This window comes from Vipera ursinii (genome assembly GCF_947247035.1).
Source record: "Vipera ursinii genome assembly, chromosome: 4".
In the NCBI taxonomy this organism is placed as follows: Eukaryota; Metazoa; Chordata; class Lepidosauria; order Squamata; family Viperidae; genus Vipera; species Vipera ursinii.
In genome coordinates this window covers 72,210,960-72,225,933 of record NC_139514.1, presented here as the reverse complement: position 1 = coordinate 72,225,933, position 14,974 = coordinate 72,210,960, and the positions used below count along the sequence as shown (strand labels likewise).

Sequence of the window (14,974 nt, the reverse complement as noted above, 5' to 3'; positions counted from 1 at the left end):
TCTTGCGGCCGCATTCTGTACCAGTTGGAGCCTCCGAGTGGTCTTCAAGGGAAGCCCCATGTAGAGAGCATTACAGTAGTCAAGGCGAGAGGTCACGAGCGCATGAGTGACCGTGCACAGGGCATCCCGGTCCAGATAGGGCCGCAACTGGCGCACCAGGCGAACCTGGGCGAAAGCCCCCCTAGTCACGGCCACCACATGATCTTCCAGGGTAAGCCGTGAATCTAGGAGGACTCCCAAGTTGCGAGCCCTATCCACGGGGGGTAAGAGCTCACCCCCCATAGAAAGAGATGGAACATTTTGAATGTTCTGGGATGCCGGAATGCACAGCCACTCAGTCTTGTCAGGGTTGAGTTGAAGTCTGTTCCTCCCCATCCAGACCCGAACCGCCTCCAGGCAACGGGACATCACAGCGAGGGCATCACTGGGGTGGTTTGGGGTCGAAAAGAAAAGTTGGGTATCATCAGCATATTGATGATACCCAACTCCAAAACCACGAATGATCTCACCCAGCGGTTTCATATAGATGTTGAACAGGAGAGGCGAGAGAACCGACCCCTGAGGAACTCCACAAACGAGAGACCTAGGGGCCGATCTCTGCCCCCCTGCCAACACCGACTGCGAACGTCCCAGGAGATAGGAGGAGAACCACCGAAGAACTGTGCCTCCCACTCCCAATCCCCTGAGACGCCGCAGCAAGATACCATGGTCGATGGTATCGAAAGCCGCCGAGAGGTCTAATAGGACTAGGACAGAGGAATATCCCCTGTCCCGAGCCCTCCAGAGATCATTCACCAGAGCGACCAATGCCGTCTCCGTGCTGTACCCGGGCCTGAAACCCGATTGGTAGGGGTCCAAATAATCCGCTTCATCCAGGACCAGAGGGAGCTGATGCGCCACCACACTCTCAACAACCTTCGCAAGAAAGCGAAGGTTGGAGACTGGACGAAAGTTGTTCAATACAGCTGGGTCCAAGGCAGGCTTCTTGAGGAGAGGTCTCACCACCGCCTCCTTCAAGACGGTGGGGAAATAACCCTCACTCAAAGAAGCAGATATAACCGCCTGGAGCCAGCCTCGTGTCCTCTCCCTAGCTGCATAAACCAGCCAGGAAGGGCACGGGTCCAACAAACATGTGGAGGAGCTCAGCCTCCCCATAATTCTGTCCACTTCATCAGGGGTCACAGAATCAAACTCTTCCCAGGTAACATTGACAAGACCGCTCGTGTCCTGATCGCCAGACTCTGCCCAGTTGGAGTCCAAACCGGTCCGAATCCGAGCGATTTTATCCGACAGATGTTGACTAAATTCCTCGGCATGACCCTGCAAGGGATCCTCCCTCACCTCCTGATTAAGAAGTGAGCGAGTCACCCTAAACAGGGCGGCCGGGCGATTATCTGCGGACGCAATGAGGGTAGAGAAGTAGTTACACCTCGCCACCCTCATCGCTGCGAGATAAGACCTAATATAGGTTCTTAACCGCAACCGGTCGGGTTCATATCGGCTCGACCTCCAACAGCTCTCTAGGCCCCGTTTCCGACGCTTCATCTCCCGGAGCTCCGCGGAAAACCATGGAGCTCGCTGGGATCTGCGCCGGGTCAGGGGCCGCAAGGGTACAACCCGGTCAAGTGCCTCAGTGGCTGCCCTTTCCCAGGCTTCCACTAAGGCATCCGCTGAGCTGTGAGCAATGGAGGCAGGTGGGGACCCCAGCGCCGCTTGGAATCTATCAGGATCCATTAAGCGTCTGGGGCGGTACCATCTGATTGGCTCCGTATCCCCACGGCGGGGGGTGGTAAAACGGAAGACCATCCGCAGGAGATGATGATCGGTCCATGACAGGGGCATAATAAATGGAGAGCCCCCACCAAGATCATCCAACCACCGTCTAGATAAAAAAATCAGGTCAAGGGTGTGACCTCCCTCATGAGTTGGTTCAGAAATTACTTGCGTCAGGTCCATGGCCGTCATGGAAGCCATGAACTCCCGAGCTAGCTCAGATGAGCCTCCCAGGGATGGTAGATTGAAGTCCCCCAAAACTATAAGTTTGGGAAACTCAACCACCAACCCTGAGAGGATATCGAGCAGCTCGGGCAGGGCTGCCGCTGTACGACTAGGCGAAATGTACACCAGCAGCAAGCCCAACTGCGCCCCAGAACCAAATCTCACAAAGAGAGACTCACACCCGACTATCTGAGAAACGGTGGTCTCCCACGGACATAAGGTCTCCCTAATAGTAACCGCCACTCCCCCACCCCTACCTTGAGCTCGTGGTCGGTGTAGCACCCGGAAGCCTGGTGGGCAGAGGTCAACCAAAGGGACCCCACCCTCTGGGCCCAACCAGGTCTCCGTGATGCAGGCCAGGTCCGCATGCTCACCCTCAACTAAATCCCTAACGAGGGGAGCTTTGTTGACCACGGACCTGGCATTCAGATACACCAGCCGGAGCTCAGGAGGCTGCACATCCTCGCTCCCGGAACCTCGGGGAAGAAGAGGGTCGGAGCGCCTCACCGCTTGCAAGTAGCGGAGACGGCCCTCCCGGTAGCGATACGGCCCCCTGTCTATCCGCCTGCTGCCATTCCCCGTCGTGGGAATTCATCCTTAATGAAAGTAATTTCATCAGAAAAGTAATTTGCTGCTTCAACTTTCTTTAAGTTAAAGCTAAACCTTTTTTTTAAAGTTACTGCTTGCAGTTTCACATTCCAATGGATATTTAAAGAAATTAGTCTTTAAATAATGTACATGTTGGGTTTAAGTCACAAAACAAAAATGTCCTTATTATAAAAACTCCTTACTTGATGGTGTTCATTTAAATTAAATCTGATCCTGTGAACACAGCCATGAATATCCATTCTGCCTCACAGAAAGATCGACATAAGATATCAAAAAGCTGTCAGGGTATTATATTGCCTTATAAATTACATTGTGAAGTAAAGTCATACATTGTTTCTGGTTAACAAAGCAGCACTATGGGATTTAAAACACAAATAATAGCTTGGTATGTGTCATGATTCCAACAAATGAAACTCCTCAAAGAACTTCAATGCATTGTTTACCTTAAAGAATCTTTATTTGAGTAGCATAGCTTCGGCACATACATGCTTGAAGCCAAAATCTGAATTCTCCTCCCCTTAGCACATAGTATGAAACACATTTCCCTCCTCTAATTAGCAGTCATAAATCACATTCTCCAATTAGTTTGAATTGCAGGTTTTCCCTCCTGTTCTCTATCCCACCATCTCTTATCATCTCTTATTTCAAAAGCCCATGAGTTCATACACTTTTACAATGTTGTTATGTCTAACTCCCATCACATTCCTCCTCCTCCCCCAGTATCATGTAATTCTAAGAATAAAGCATAGGAAAGAAAAAGGCTGCATCTCCATATGTTGTCAAAGCAAGAACATCCGATGTTAGCAGCATTGACAGTATGCGCATGTGCCCTTGAGCTCATGCAAATTAAGTGTCTTAACAATATAGGAATTAAATGTTCATTTTAGAATGACTTTTGTTAAATACATGCATTCACAAAATAGCATCTGTTGTGGAAAATATATGATTTGGGGCTTCTGAATATATTCAGGAATATAAACTAAGTAGCAATATTATTTTTTCTCTAGAAAAGAATGGAAAAGAAGGCTTTATAGATCAAAACGTAGTAGAGCATTCCCTGGCATTTTTTTTTAAAAAAATACTTAATATAAGAAAAATCAGTAACTTTACAGTTAGAGATGGTAAAGCTATTAAGGGAATTGTTTCAGACAATTCAAATGGGAGGAGGGGTGCCCCCGTCTTGGAAAACTGCTTTTATTTCTTTGATTCCGAAGGAAGATCAGGAAGTCACCCAAGCAAAAAATTATAGACCAATATCACTTTTGAATACGGACTACAAGATATTTGCTAAGGTTTTAGCTAACAGATTAATGAGGGTACTGCAACAAGTAATTCATGGTGACCAAACTGGGTTTATAAGTGGTAGACAAATGAAGAACAATGTGAGGCATATAGTTGATTTATTGGAATTTTTGGAAAGAAACAATCAGATACTTTTCCGGACCATCTGCAGCTGCTCGTGGCCGACGCCGGCTGTTTTCTCTTGCTGTTGCCTTTCCCGGACCGTCTGCAGCTGCTCGTGGCCGACGCCGGTATTTCCTGCTGCTTCAGGCCGTTTTGGGCCGCCTTTGACGTTCCCAGACTGGTTCCGGTCGGCGAGGAGGACGCCCGTGAGTCTGCTCGGGCGGCGGCGATGGTGGCGACGGCGACGGCGTGGGCGTCGTCTTTGGCGCTGGTTGCGATGGTCTTCGGGCCGCGCTTGGCGCCGGCGGCCCGAGTTCAGCGGCACCGGCGAAGGTGGCGTGTTCTGGCCTTTTTTGGCGGCCAACAGCTGGTGGGACGTTTCTGGGGCCTGCTTTCGGACTGCTTTCGGCGGCACCGGCATTTCTGGGACTGTTTGGCCCGCTCGCGGTGGCCGGTGGCTGGCTCTGGCGCTTTTTGGGCTTTTGGCCCTCTCGCCGACGGTGGGGTCCCCATGTTGCCCCAGGTCGCCTCGGGCCGCTTTCGGCGGCGGTGTCGGCCTCGGGCTGTTTCGGCGGCGGAGAGGGCGACTGTCAGTCATCTCGGCGGCGATGGTGGTTTCTATGCTGGTTTCGGGCCGCCCTCAGCGGCGACGGCGTCTTCGGGCTGTTTTAGCGGCGGAGAAGACGACCGCGGGTCATCTTAATGGAGCAAAGACGACGTGGTTCCTGCACCGCTTTTGGACTGCTTCTGCAGCGATGACGGCGACTTTAGACCATCTCTACTATCCTGGCCTGCCTACCCTTTTTGCCTTGAACATACATATTTATCATCTTTCTGCCTACCCCCCCTCTCCCCTTGGATTTTGGACACACCTGGGTACTGGCCACGGTGGGAGAGTGGCTTGGCTTTTTCATCTGCAGCCCCATAGAGGTGGGAGCTCCATGGGGTATGCCTACCCAGAGTATATCTGGACCACCCCCAGGAACAGAGTTGCAACCCGTCGTGAGAGGGCGGGGGGCGGCCTGTCTCTGGGGGCACCCAACTGAGTGGCAGTCAAGTTGGGTGTGGATCCAGATATTTGTCTCCATGTTTCGACCCTCCCATGGATATAACCAATGGGATGCCTATCCTGGACTTGTTGGACCCATATGCGACAATACAGCAGCACGGACTTGCACGCCCTCAGGGGTGCCCCCCTCTCCTGGGTGCGACCCGCCTCCTTAAATACTCTTAATCTCGATGAAGGGCCCAAGTTCTGGGACCCTGAGAGATGGCTGGGCAGGGGCAGGGGCCGTCAACACAAATTTAATAGGAGGCCCCTGATTAATTTTTTATCGAAATTTTTTATGGGGCTAGGGAGAGGGGTGGGAGATGGGGGTTGTTTGGCTATGGGGGGTGGCCAGTCAACCATGGCTCAGGCCAGACTTGGGTCTGACCACGTGGGGGGAACAGGGTGTGGTTGTCTCCGGGGCTCATGAGCGGGTCGTGGGATTACCGATTCCCACGACGGGGAATGGCAGCAGGTGGATAGACAGAGGGCCGTATCGTTACCGGGAGGGCCGTCTCCGCTATTTGCAAGCGGTGAGGCACTCCGACCCTCTGCTTCTTCCCCGAGGTTCCAGGAGCGAGGATGTGCAGCCTCCTGAGCTCCGGCTGGTGTACCTGAATGCCAGGTCCGTGGTTAACAAAGCTCCCCTCATTAGGGATTTAGTTGAGGGTGAGCATGCGGACCTGGCTTGCATCACGGAGACTTGGTTGGGCCCAGAGGGTGGGGTCCCTTTGGTTGACCTTTGCCCATCAGGTTTCCGGGTGCTACACCAGCCACGAGCTCAAGGTAGGGGTGGGGGTGTGGCGGTGATTATCAGGGAGACCTTACGTCTGCGGGAGACCACCGTTCTTCAGATAGTCGGGTGTGAGTCTCTCTTTGTGAGATTTGGTTCTGGGGCGCAGTTGGGCTTGCTGCTGGTGTACATTTCGCCTAGTCACGCAGTGGCAGCCCTGCCCGAGCTGCTCGATATCCTCTCGGGGTTGGTGATTGAGTTCCCCAAACTTATAGTTTTGGGGGACTTCAATCTACCATCCCTGGGAGGCTCATCTGAGCTAGCTCGGGAGTTCATGGCTTCCATGACGGCCATGGACCTGATGCAAGTAATTTCTGAACCAACTCATGAGGGAGGCCACACCCTTGACCTGACTTTTTATCTGGACGGTGGTTGGATGATCTTGATGGGGGCTCTCCATTTATTATGCCCCTGTCATGGACCGATCATCACCTCCTGTGGCTGGTCTTCCGTTTTGCCACCCCCTGCCATGGAGGTACGGAGCCAATTAGATGGTACCGCCCCAGACGCTTAATAGATCCTGATAGATTCCAAGCGGCGCTGGGGTCCCCACCTGCCTCCATTGCTCACAACTCGGCAGATGCCTTAGTGGAAGCCTAGGAAAGGGCAGCCACTGAGGCACTTGACCGGGTTGTACCCTTGCGGCCCCTGACCTGGTGCAGATCCCAGCGAGCTCCATGGTTCTCCGCGGAGCTCCGGGAGATGAAGCGTCGGAAACGGGGCCTAGAGAGCTGCTGGAGGTCCAGCCGATCCGAATCCGACCGATTGCGGTTAAGAACCTATATTAGGCCTTATCTCGCAGCGATGAGGGCGGCGAGGTGTAATTACTTCTCTACCCTCATCGCGTCCGCAGATAATCGCCCGGCCACCCTGTTTAGGGTGACTCGCTCCCTTCTTAATCAGGAGGTGAGGGAGGATCCCTTGCAGGGTCATGCCGAGGAATTTAGTCAACATCTGTCGGATAAAATCGCTCGGATTCGGACCGGTTTGGACTCCAACTGGGCAGAGTCTAACGATCAGGACACGGGCGGTCTTGTCAATGTTATCTGGGAGGAGTTTGATTCTGTGACCCCTGATGAAGTGGACAGGATTATGGGGAGGCTGAGCTCCACCACATGTTTATTGGATCCGTGCCCTTCTTGGCTGGTTTATGCAGCTAGGGAGAGGACACGAGGCTGGCTCCAGGCGGTTATATCAGCTTCCTTGAGTGAGGGTAATTTCCCCACCGTCTTGAAGGAGGCGGTGGTGAGACCTCTCCTCAAGAAGCCTGCCTTGGACCCAGCTTGCGAAGGTTGTTGAGAGTGTGGTGGCGCATCAGCTCCCTCTGGTCCTGGATGAAGCGGATTATTTGGACCCCTACCAATCGGGTTTCAGGCCCGGGTACAGCACGGAGACGGCATTGGTCGCTCTGGTGAATGATCTCTGGAGGGCTCGGGATAGGGGATATTCCTCTGTCCTAGTCCTATTAGACCTCTCGGCGGCTTTCGATACCATCGACCATGGTATCTTGCTGTGGCGTCTCAGGGGATTGGGAGTGGGAGGCACAGTTCTTCAGTGGTTCTCCTCCTATCTCCTGGGATGCTCGCAGTCAGTGTTGGCAGGGGGGCAGAGATCGGCCCCTAGGTCTCTCGTTTGTGTTCCTCAGGGGTCGGTTCTCTCGCCTCTCCTGTTCAACATCTAAATGAAACCGCTGGGTGAGATCATTCGTGTTTTCGGAGTTGGGTATCATCAATACGCCGATGATACCCAACTTTTCATTTCGACCCCAAACCACCCCAGTGTTGCCCTCGCTGTGATGTCCCATTGTCTGGAGGCGGTTTGGGTCTGGATGGGGAGGAACAGACTTCAACTCAACCCTGACAAGACTGAGTGGCTGTACATTCTGGCATCCTGGGACATTCAAAATGTTCCATCGCTTTCTATGGGGGGTGAGCTCTTACCCCCCGTGGATAGGGCTCTCAACTTGGGGGGAGTCCTAGATTCACGACTTACCTTGGAAGATCATATAGTGGCCGTGACTAGGGGGGCTTTCGCCCAGGTTCGCCTGGTGCGCCAGTTGCGGCCCTATCTGGACCAGGATGCCCTGTGTACGGTCACTCATGCACTCGTGACCTCTCGCCTAGACTACTGTAATGCTCTCTACATGGGGCTTCCCTTGAAGACCACTCGGAGGCTCCAACTGGTACAGAATGCGGCCGCGAGAGTTGTCTTGGGAGTTTCCCGGTACTCCCATGTCACACCTTTGCTCCGCGAGCTGCATTGGCTACCATTTGTCTTCCGGGTGAGGTTCAAGGTCTTGGTCATGATCTTTAAGTCCTTACATGGCATGGGTCCAGGTTACCTCGAGGACCACCTGCTGCCGGCGTCAACTCCCCTCCGCCCTGTGCGTGCCCACAGAGAGGGCCTCCTCAGGGTGCCTCCGGTCAGGGAATGTCGACTGGTGGCCCCCAGGGGGAGGGCCTTCTCTGTGGGTGCTCCGGCATTATGGAACCAACTGCCGGTTGAGCTCCGGATGGCATCAGACCTCCGATCCTTCCGCCGCGGGCTGAAGACCCACTTATTCGAATTAGCTGGTCTGGCCTGATGGGGGAATATGGGTTTTTAATTGGTTTTTTAGTATTCTATTATTGTTGTATTTTAATTGGGCACTGGTTTAATTTCCTTTTAACTTTTGTATCGTTATTTATATATGCCCTGTGAACCGCCCTGAGTCCCTTGGGAGAAGGGCGGTATAGAAATCAAATAAAACATAAAACAAACATAAAACAGATCCCTGCAGCGTTGATCTTTTTGGATGCTGAAAAAGCCTTTGATCAATTGGATTGGCAATTTTTTGTTGAAAGTATTAGATAAAATGAATTTTGGGGATAAATTCTTACAACCAATTAGGGCACTACATCAAAAGCAAACAGCCCGTAGCTAAATAATAGTTTGACCGAAGTATGTAACATTGAAAAGGGCACAAGGCAGGGGTGCCCGTTGTCACCTTTACTATTTGTTTTAACATTGGAGATATTACTGATTAAAATACGGGATTCAGAAAAAAATAGGGGAATTCAAATAAGAGATCAGGATTACAGACTGAGGGCATTTGCAGACGATCTGGTTGTTACGGTGACTCAGCCAGAAAATTCAGTTGTAGAATTGATGGAGATAATAATGCAATATGGGAAAGTTTCTGGATTCAAGGTTAACATACAAAAAACTAAAATGTTGTCTAAGAATATGACAGTATCAGAAAAGGCTGTTTTAGAAGAGCTAATGGGATTTGAAATTGTTAAAAGGGTTAAATATTTGGGGGTATATTTGTCACCCTCAAATGTAAAGCTATATAAAAATAATTATGAAAAGCTATGGGGAAAAGTTCAAAAAGAATTGGATAGCTGGAAAAAACTACAATTATCTTTATTGGGAAGAATTGCAGCAGTGAAAATGAATGTTTTGCCGAAATTTCTATTTTTATTTCAAATGATACCTATTCTTAAAAAGGATTCAAACTTGGAGGAATGGCAAAAGGGTATTAATAAATTTGTCTGGGCAGGGAAAAGGCCACAAGTTAAATTTAAGATTATGCAGGATACGCGTGAGAGAGGTGGTCTTAAAATGCCTAATCTTAAACTATACTATGAAGCTGCTGCTTTGTCAGCGATAAGTGATTGGATTAATTTAACACAAGTGAGATTATTAAATCTTGAAGGTCATGATTTGTTATTTGGTTGGCATGCATATTTATTGTATGATAAGAAGGTGGATAATGTGTTCAAGGTGCATATTTTAAGACATGCTCTGTTGCGAGTTTGGAGAAAGTATAGACATAAGCTAAATTATAAGATACCTATATGGGCAATACCGAAACACGCAATAGAAAATATAAGTGTTGGGTTTAAACATGATGTGACTACATATAAGGAAATTTTAAGTTTGGAAAGGAATGTATGGTATTTGAAGCCGTATAATATCTTACGAGAAGAAAAGATTGTACAAACTTGGTTTCAGTATGGGCAATTGCAGGCCAGGTGGAAAGAAGACCAGAAAATTGGTTTTTCAATGACTGATGAAAATTTGGTAAAGCAAATTAGAGATCAAGGTCAAGCACATATCAAACGGATATATCTTGCACTGATAGAAATTGATTCAGAAACGGAACTTGTTAAAGACTGTATGATAAAGTGGGCTCAGAATTTTCAAGAAGTTATAACAATGGATACTTGGGAAAAGATTTGGGTGAGAAATGTAAAATTTACGCAAGCTCAAAACTTAAGAGAGAACTTTTATAAAATGTTTTATAGGTGGCATTTAGATCCTAAAAAACTAGCAAGTATGTATCCGAACTGCCAGCCTAAATGTTGGAGGTGTGGTGGTGAAGATGCAACGTATTTTCATATATGGTGGACCTGTAAAAAGGTTAAAGCATTTTGGATTAAAATTTGGTGGAATATGCAAAAGATATTTAAGAAAAGGATAAAGTTTTGTCCGCAATTGTTTTTACTGGGCATTATTACTGACACTAGTGTTGTGGACACTAAGTTGATGTTGAATTTAATTACGGCAGCAAGACTTTTAGTAGGGCAATATTGGAAGAAGGAAGAACTGCCGACTATAGAAGAATGGACTTTAAGTTTCCAACCTGGCGGAAATGGCAAAGATCTCAGCGTACTTGAAAGACCATTCACAACAGAGATATATTGTGGAGTGGAAAAAATGGATTGATTATATCCAGAATAAATATGGGACTAAAAAGTTTCACTTAGCATTTGAATAAGTATTGATGTGATATTTATATTGCTTGTAGTTATTTTATAAGAGTTAAAGTACGGTAGATTTAATAGTTTATTGTTGTTTGCATATGGTAGACTATGATTGTTTGTACTTTTATACCTTGTATTTAGCTCTGGGAAGTCGGGGAGGGGGGAGGGGGAGGGAGGGAGGTGTTGGGGAAGGTTGGGGAGAGGGGAGGGGGTTGGGAGGGGTTTTGTTTTGTTTTGTTAAAAATAAAATGTACTGTAAAACTTTTCAATAAAAAAAAGAAAAGTCAGTAACTGATTGAAGATAATAATGTGATTGAATATTATGATCATAAATCTAACCATGTTATTGATGGCCTAACATGCACATTAGGTCATACTGTAGATCTGGTTTTTTTGCCCTCAGGGAAGTAGTGACATGATCTGAACATGCAAGACATTACCACCAGTGCTTTATCATTTGATCAGGTGACTGTGAGTCACAACAACTCTGTGGTTTCTTTTCAGCATCCTGCTGTTGCATTCCTCCCTAGTCATTAACGCATCAGACTAGAGGAGGTAGTGAATTTTAGTCCTTTCTTAGGCATGATAGTCAGCTGGGTGACTTTGGGCCAATCTGTCTCTCTCAGCCCAACTTACCTCACAAGGTTGTTGATATGAGGAAAATAGGAGGAAGAAGGAGCATTATAAACATTTATAAAAATAATAAAGGCAGGATAAAAATAATAAAATCTGTCCACAGTAAATAATAGACCTGAATGGGTTTAAGAGGAAGCTTGTGGTGTTTCCTAATGATTTGATAAACAGTTTAATAGAGGCTTTGCTTCTGCCTGGAAAGATTTGCATTTGACAGTTGTTTGTCAGTGGCAGACATGTTTCACTTTATAGCCTTACCTGGGATACAAGAATTTAACCCAAATTCATCCAAAAATAAAATATTCTATAACTGGGCTACATCCCATACAAATAAACAAGCCACTAGAATTATTGTGATATAGTAGATAGCTATAGAACAAGGGTCAGGAAACAGAGGTTTTTAGTCTACTCTTATCCATGAAAACTCCCATGATAAAGAAAGTCACCTTCTTTCAGCCTACCCTATTTCACAAGGCTGCTGATCTGAAAGTAAGATGAAAGGAGATTACTAAAACACTGTGAGCTCCTGTGGGGGAGGAGTGAGTTATACATTAAATAATAATAAGCAAATGAAAAAGTTAATCTTTTGTAGTGGAATGTCTATGCCTATGGAGATTCCAGTCATGGTTTCCCAATGGTGCTTTTCCAAAAGGCAACTTTTGCATTTTTTAAAAAATGTTTTGCTTCTGAAAAGCTTCTTGGATGAGAAGTGTAACAATTTCAAAGGAAAAAGCACAAAGTCCAGTTGCCTTTTGGAAAAGCACTTTGGGGACTTTTCATGCATCGGGGTTGGATTAGAAGGTCTCCAAGGTTCCTTCCAACATTATTATTAGATCATAAAGTGATTAGCACAATAATTATTGCTAGATTGGTAGACAGGAGACAGCTTCATGCAGGAAGTTACATAGGATTTGAGGATCTTTAGGAGATCCATTCCTGGTTATGTAAAATTTTGAAGCAACTGGGCTTAACCCCCTCCTCCCCCCTCTTTGGAGCAGCAAAAGTCAAGAAGGCATAAGAGGCTTCTTCATGCCTGCTGTTTCGTTCATTTTTTGTACACCTGAAGAAGAAAGCAAATGGGTTATAAAAGCAAAGAGATAAGCTTCTGGTCTTCAGCTGTGGGGTTCTTCAACTGTAGAATGTGGGGTGAATTCTTTTTTCAAGGTGATGCTTTATTCTGTAAACAGCAACAATTTGCATCTGTATCAAAGTTTAGTCTTTCCTATAGCTAATAAACCATATCTACTTTATTCTGAGATTCAAATAAGAGGAATGTCTGAGCCCTGATTAAGCTCAGAGTACTTTTTTGTACTTCCTTGCTTGTACACAAGGTTTAATTGTTTTGAATTTATTTACCTGCTCTTAAAAAAGTGTTTCAGCTTGCTTTGGAGTGTCATTTAAAACAAAAGCTGGTGATTTATTAAAAAAAATGTTCTGTAATGCAATCCTCATTACTGCGTCTGTGAACTACGTCTTTAGTTGTTTTCCACAGTGTGATTTCCATATGCAGTAAATGTATTTGCTTCACTTTTCTCATTCCAGAAAAAATGATCTAGCCTGCAGGCCTCATTCCTGGCATGCTACCAAATTCACTGATAATCGACTTGAAACAACTGTGTCACAACTCTCCTCCACCAATGTCTGTGCTTCATGGCCCTCTCAGTATCATTCAAGGTAAGTTCTTGTTGAAACTTACAGGCAGCAGGCTCAAATGGTAACAAAATAATTGCTTGTCTTATTTTATTATTAACTTTAAACTTCCAGCAATGTACTGTGTTGTCTTGTTGGGCTTATTGTACAAAGCAAGCTCTGTTATTGAAAAGATCAGTAAATTATATACCCAAGAGTTATTAATTCAGAATGCTTTTTCATAATGAAGAAGGAAAAATAATACCTGCAAGTTGTGATGGCTAGCATTTTTTCTTTCTTTCCTACAACTGGTACCAGAATATATAATCCTTTCATATCCTGGCAGCTAATTGCACCAAATAACTTCTTCCAGCAGCCTTTAATTTAATGGAAGAAATAGAAATTGCTGTTCCAGGGTAGCTTCTTAAAATTATACATGTGTATTCTTTTCTGGAAACTTTTTAAAGAATAATTCTGTAATTGCTTTTCTATTTACTGTGTAATTTCCTTGATGAGAAATAGATATTGCATACCATTGCCTTCTTAATAATTGAAAAGTCCACAGTAATAATTATTTCTGTGAAAATTCTTCCAGGACTTAAAAAATAAGTACCTTAATTAAGATATATATATTTTTCAATCATTCATAATGCTATTCTTTAATTTTGACTAACACAAAAAACCATAATATAAAATATTCAAATTTGTAATGAATTTAGAAATACATTTAGCATTCCACTGTAATAAACTATTAATAATAATAATAACAATCTAAAATTTACTTATAAGCTAAATAGAACTTTTTAGTCCCATATTTATTCTCAATATAATCTATCCATCTTCTCCAGACCGAAATGTATCTTTCTTGTGAATGATCCTTCAGATAAGCAGAAATCTTAACCATTTCTGCTAAATTTGACACTTTAAGCGTCCATTCTTCTATATAGGCAAGCTATCCTTCTTCCAATATTGCCCTACCAATAACCATGCAGCTGTTATCAAGTTCAACATCGAGTTAGTTTCTTTAATATCACAATCTGTAATAACACCCAATAAAAATAATTGTGGAGTAAACTTTCTCTTGAAAATCTTTTGAATGTTCCACCAAATTTTAATCCAAAAACCTTTTATATTTCTACAAGTCCACCAGATATGAAAATAAGTAGCATCCAAACTGCCACATCTCCAACATTTGGGCTGTAAATTAGGATACATACAAGACAACTTTTTAGGATCCAGATGCCATCATAAAACATTTTATAAAAATTTTCTCTTAAATTTTGGGCCTGAGTAAATTTTACATTTCTAACCCAAATTACCTCCCATATATCCAGTGGGTATCGGTTCTTGAATATTTTGGGCCCACTTTACCATACAATCTTTAACTAATTCCATTTCCGAATCCAATTCTATTAAAGCATTATAAATTCTCTTTATATGCGCTCAATTTTGATCTTTAATCTGTTTTACCAAATTTTCATCCATTAATGTAATACCAACCTTCTGATCTAACTTCCACCTAGCTTGCAATTGAGTATACTGGAACCAGGACTGTACAATATTTTCTTGTTTTAACTCAGGTAATGACTTTAATTGCCAATCATTCCCTACCAACCTAAGTAATTCCTTATAAGAAATCATATCCAAATCCGCACCCATAAATACACCCTCTATCGCGTGTCCAGGAATCCCCCAGATCGGTATTTTATAATAACTTATAATAACTTATAATAATACTTTTTCCAGACAGGCAATAAAGCACTTCTTAAAATATGAGATTTAAAAGCCTTATCAACTTTTTTATCATAAATTAAATATGCATGCCACCCATATAATAAGTGCCATCCCTCAAGATAAAGTGTTCTTTTATTTGTTAAATTAAGCCCATCACTAACCAGTGTTAAAACCACCGCATCATAGTATAATTTCAAATTAGGCATCTTAAGTCCTCCTCTTTCCCATGCGTCTTGTAAAATCTTAAGTTTAACACTTGGTTTTTTCCCCGCCCAGATAAATTTATTAATACCCTTCTGCCATTCGTCCAAATTAGCATCTTTTTTCAAAATAGGTATCATTTGAAACAAAAAAAGAAACTTTGGTAAAACATTCATT

At 45.0% G+C, this 14,974-nt stretch overlaps 1 protein-coding gene across 1 annotated transcript in view; it reads left to right on the top strand.

Annotated features, from left to right (window-relative positions):
• The window catches only part of SHROOM2 (shroom family member 2), a gene marked incomplete at its 5' end in the record, with an annotated part of 164,075 nt that overhangs the window by 59,966 nt on the left and 89,135 nt on the right, over positions 1-14,974 (top strand). Inside the window, 1 exon segment of the mRNA XM_083362677.1 lies at positions 12,776-12,907. Within this exon segment, the coding sequence (XP_083218803.1) occupies positions 12,776-12,907 (132 nt within the window).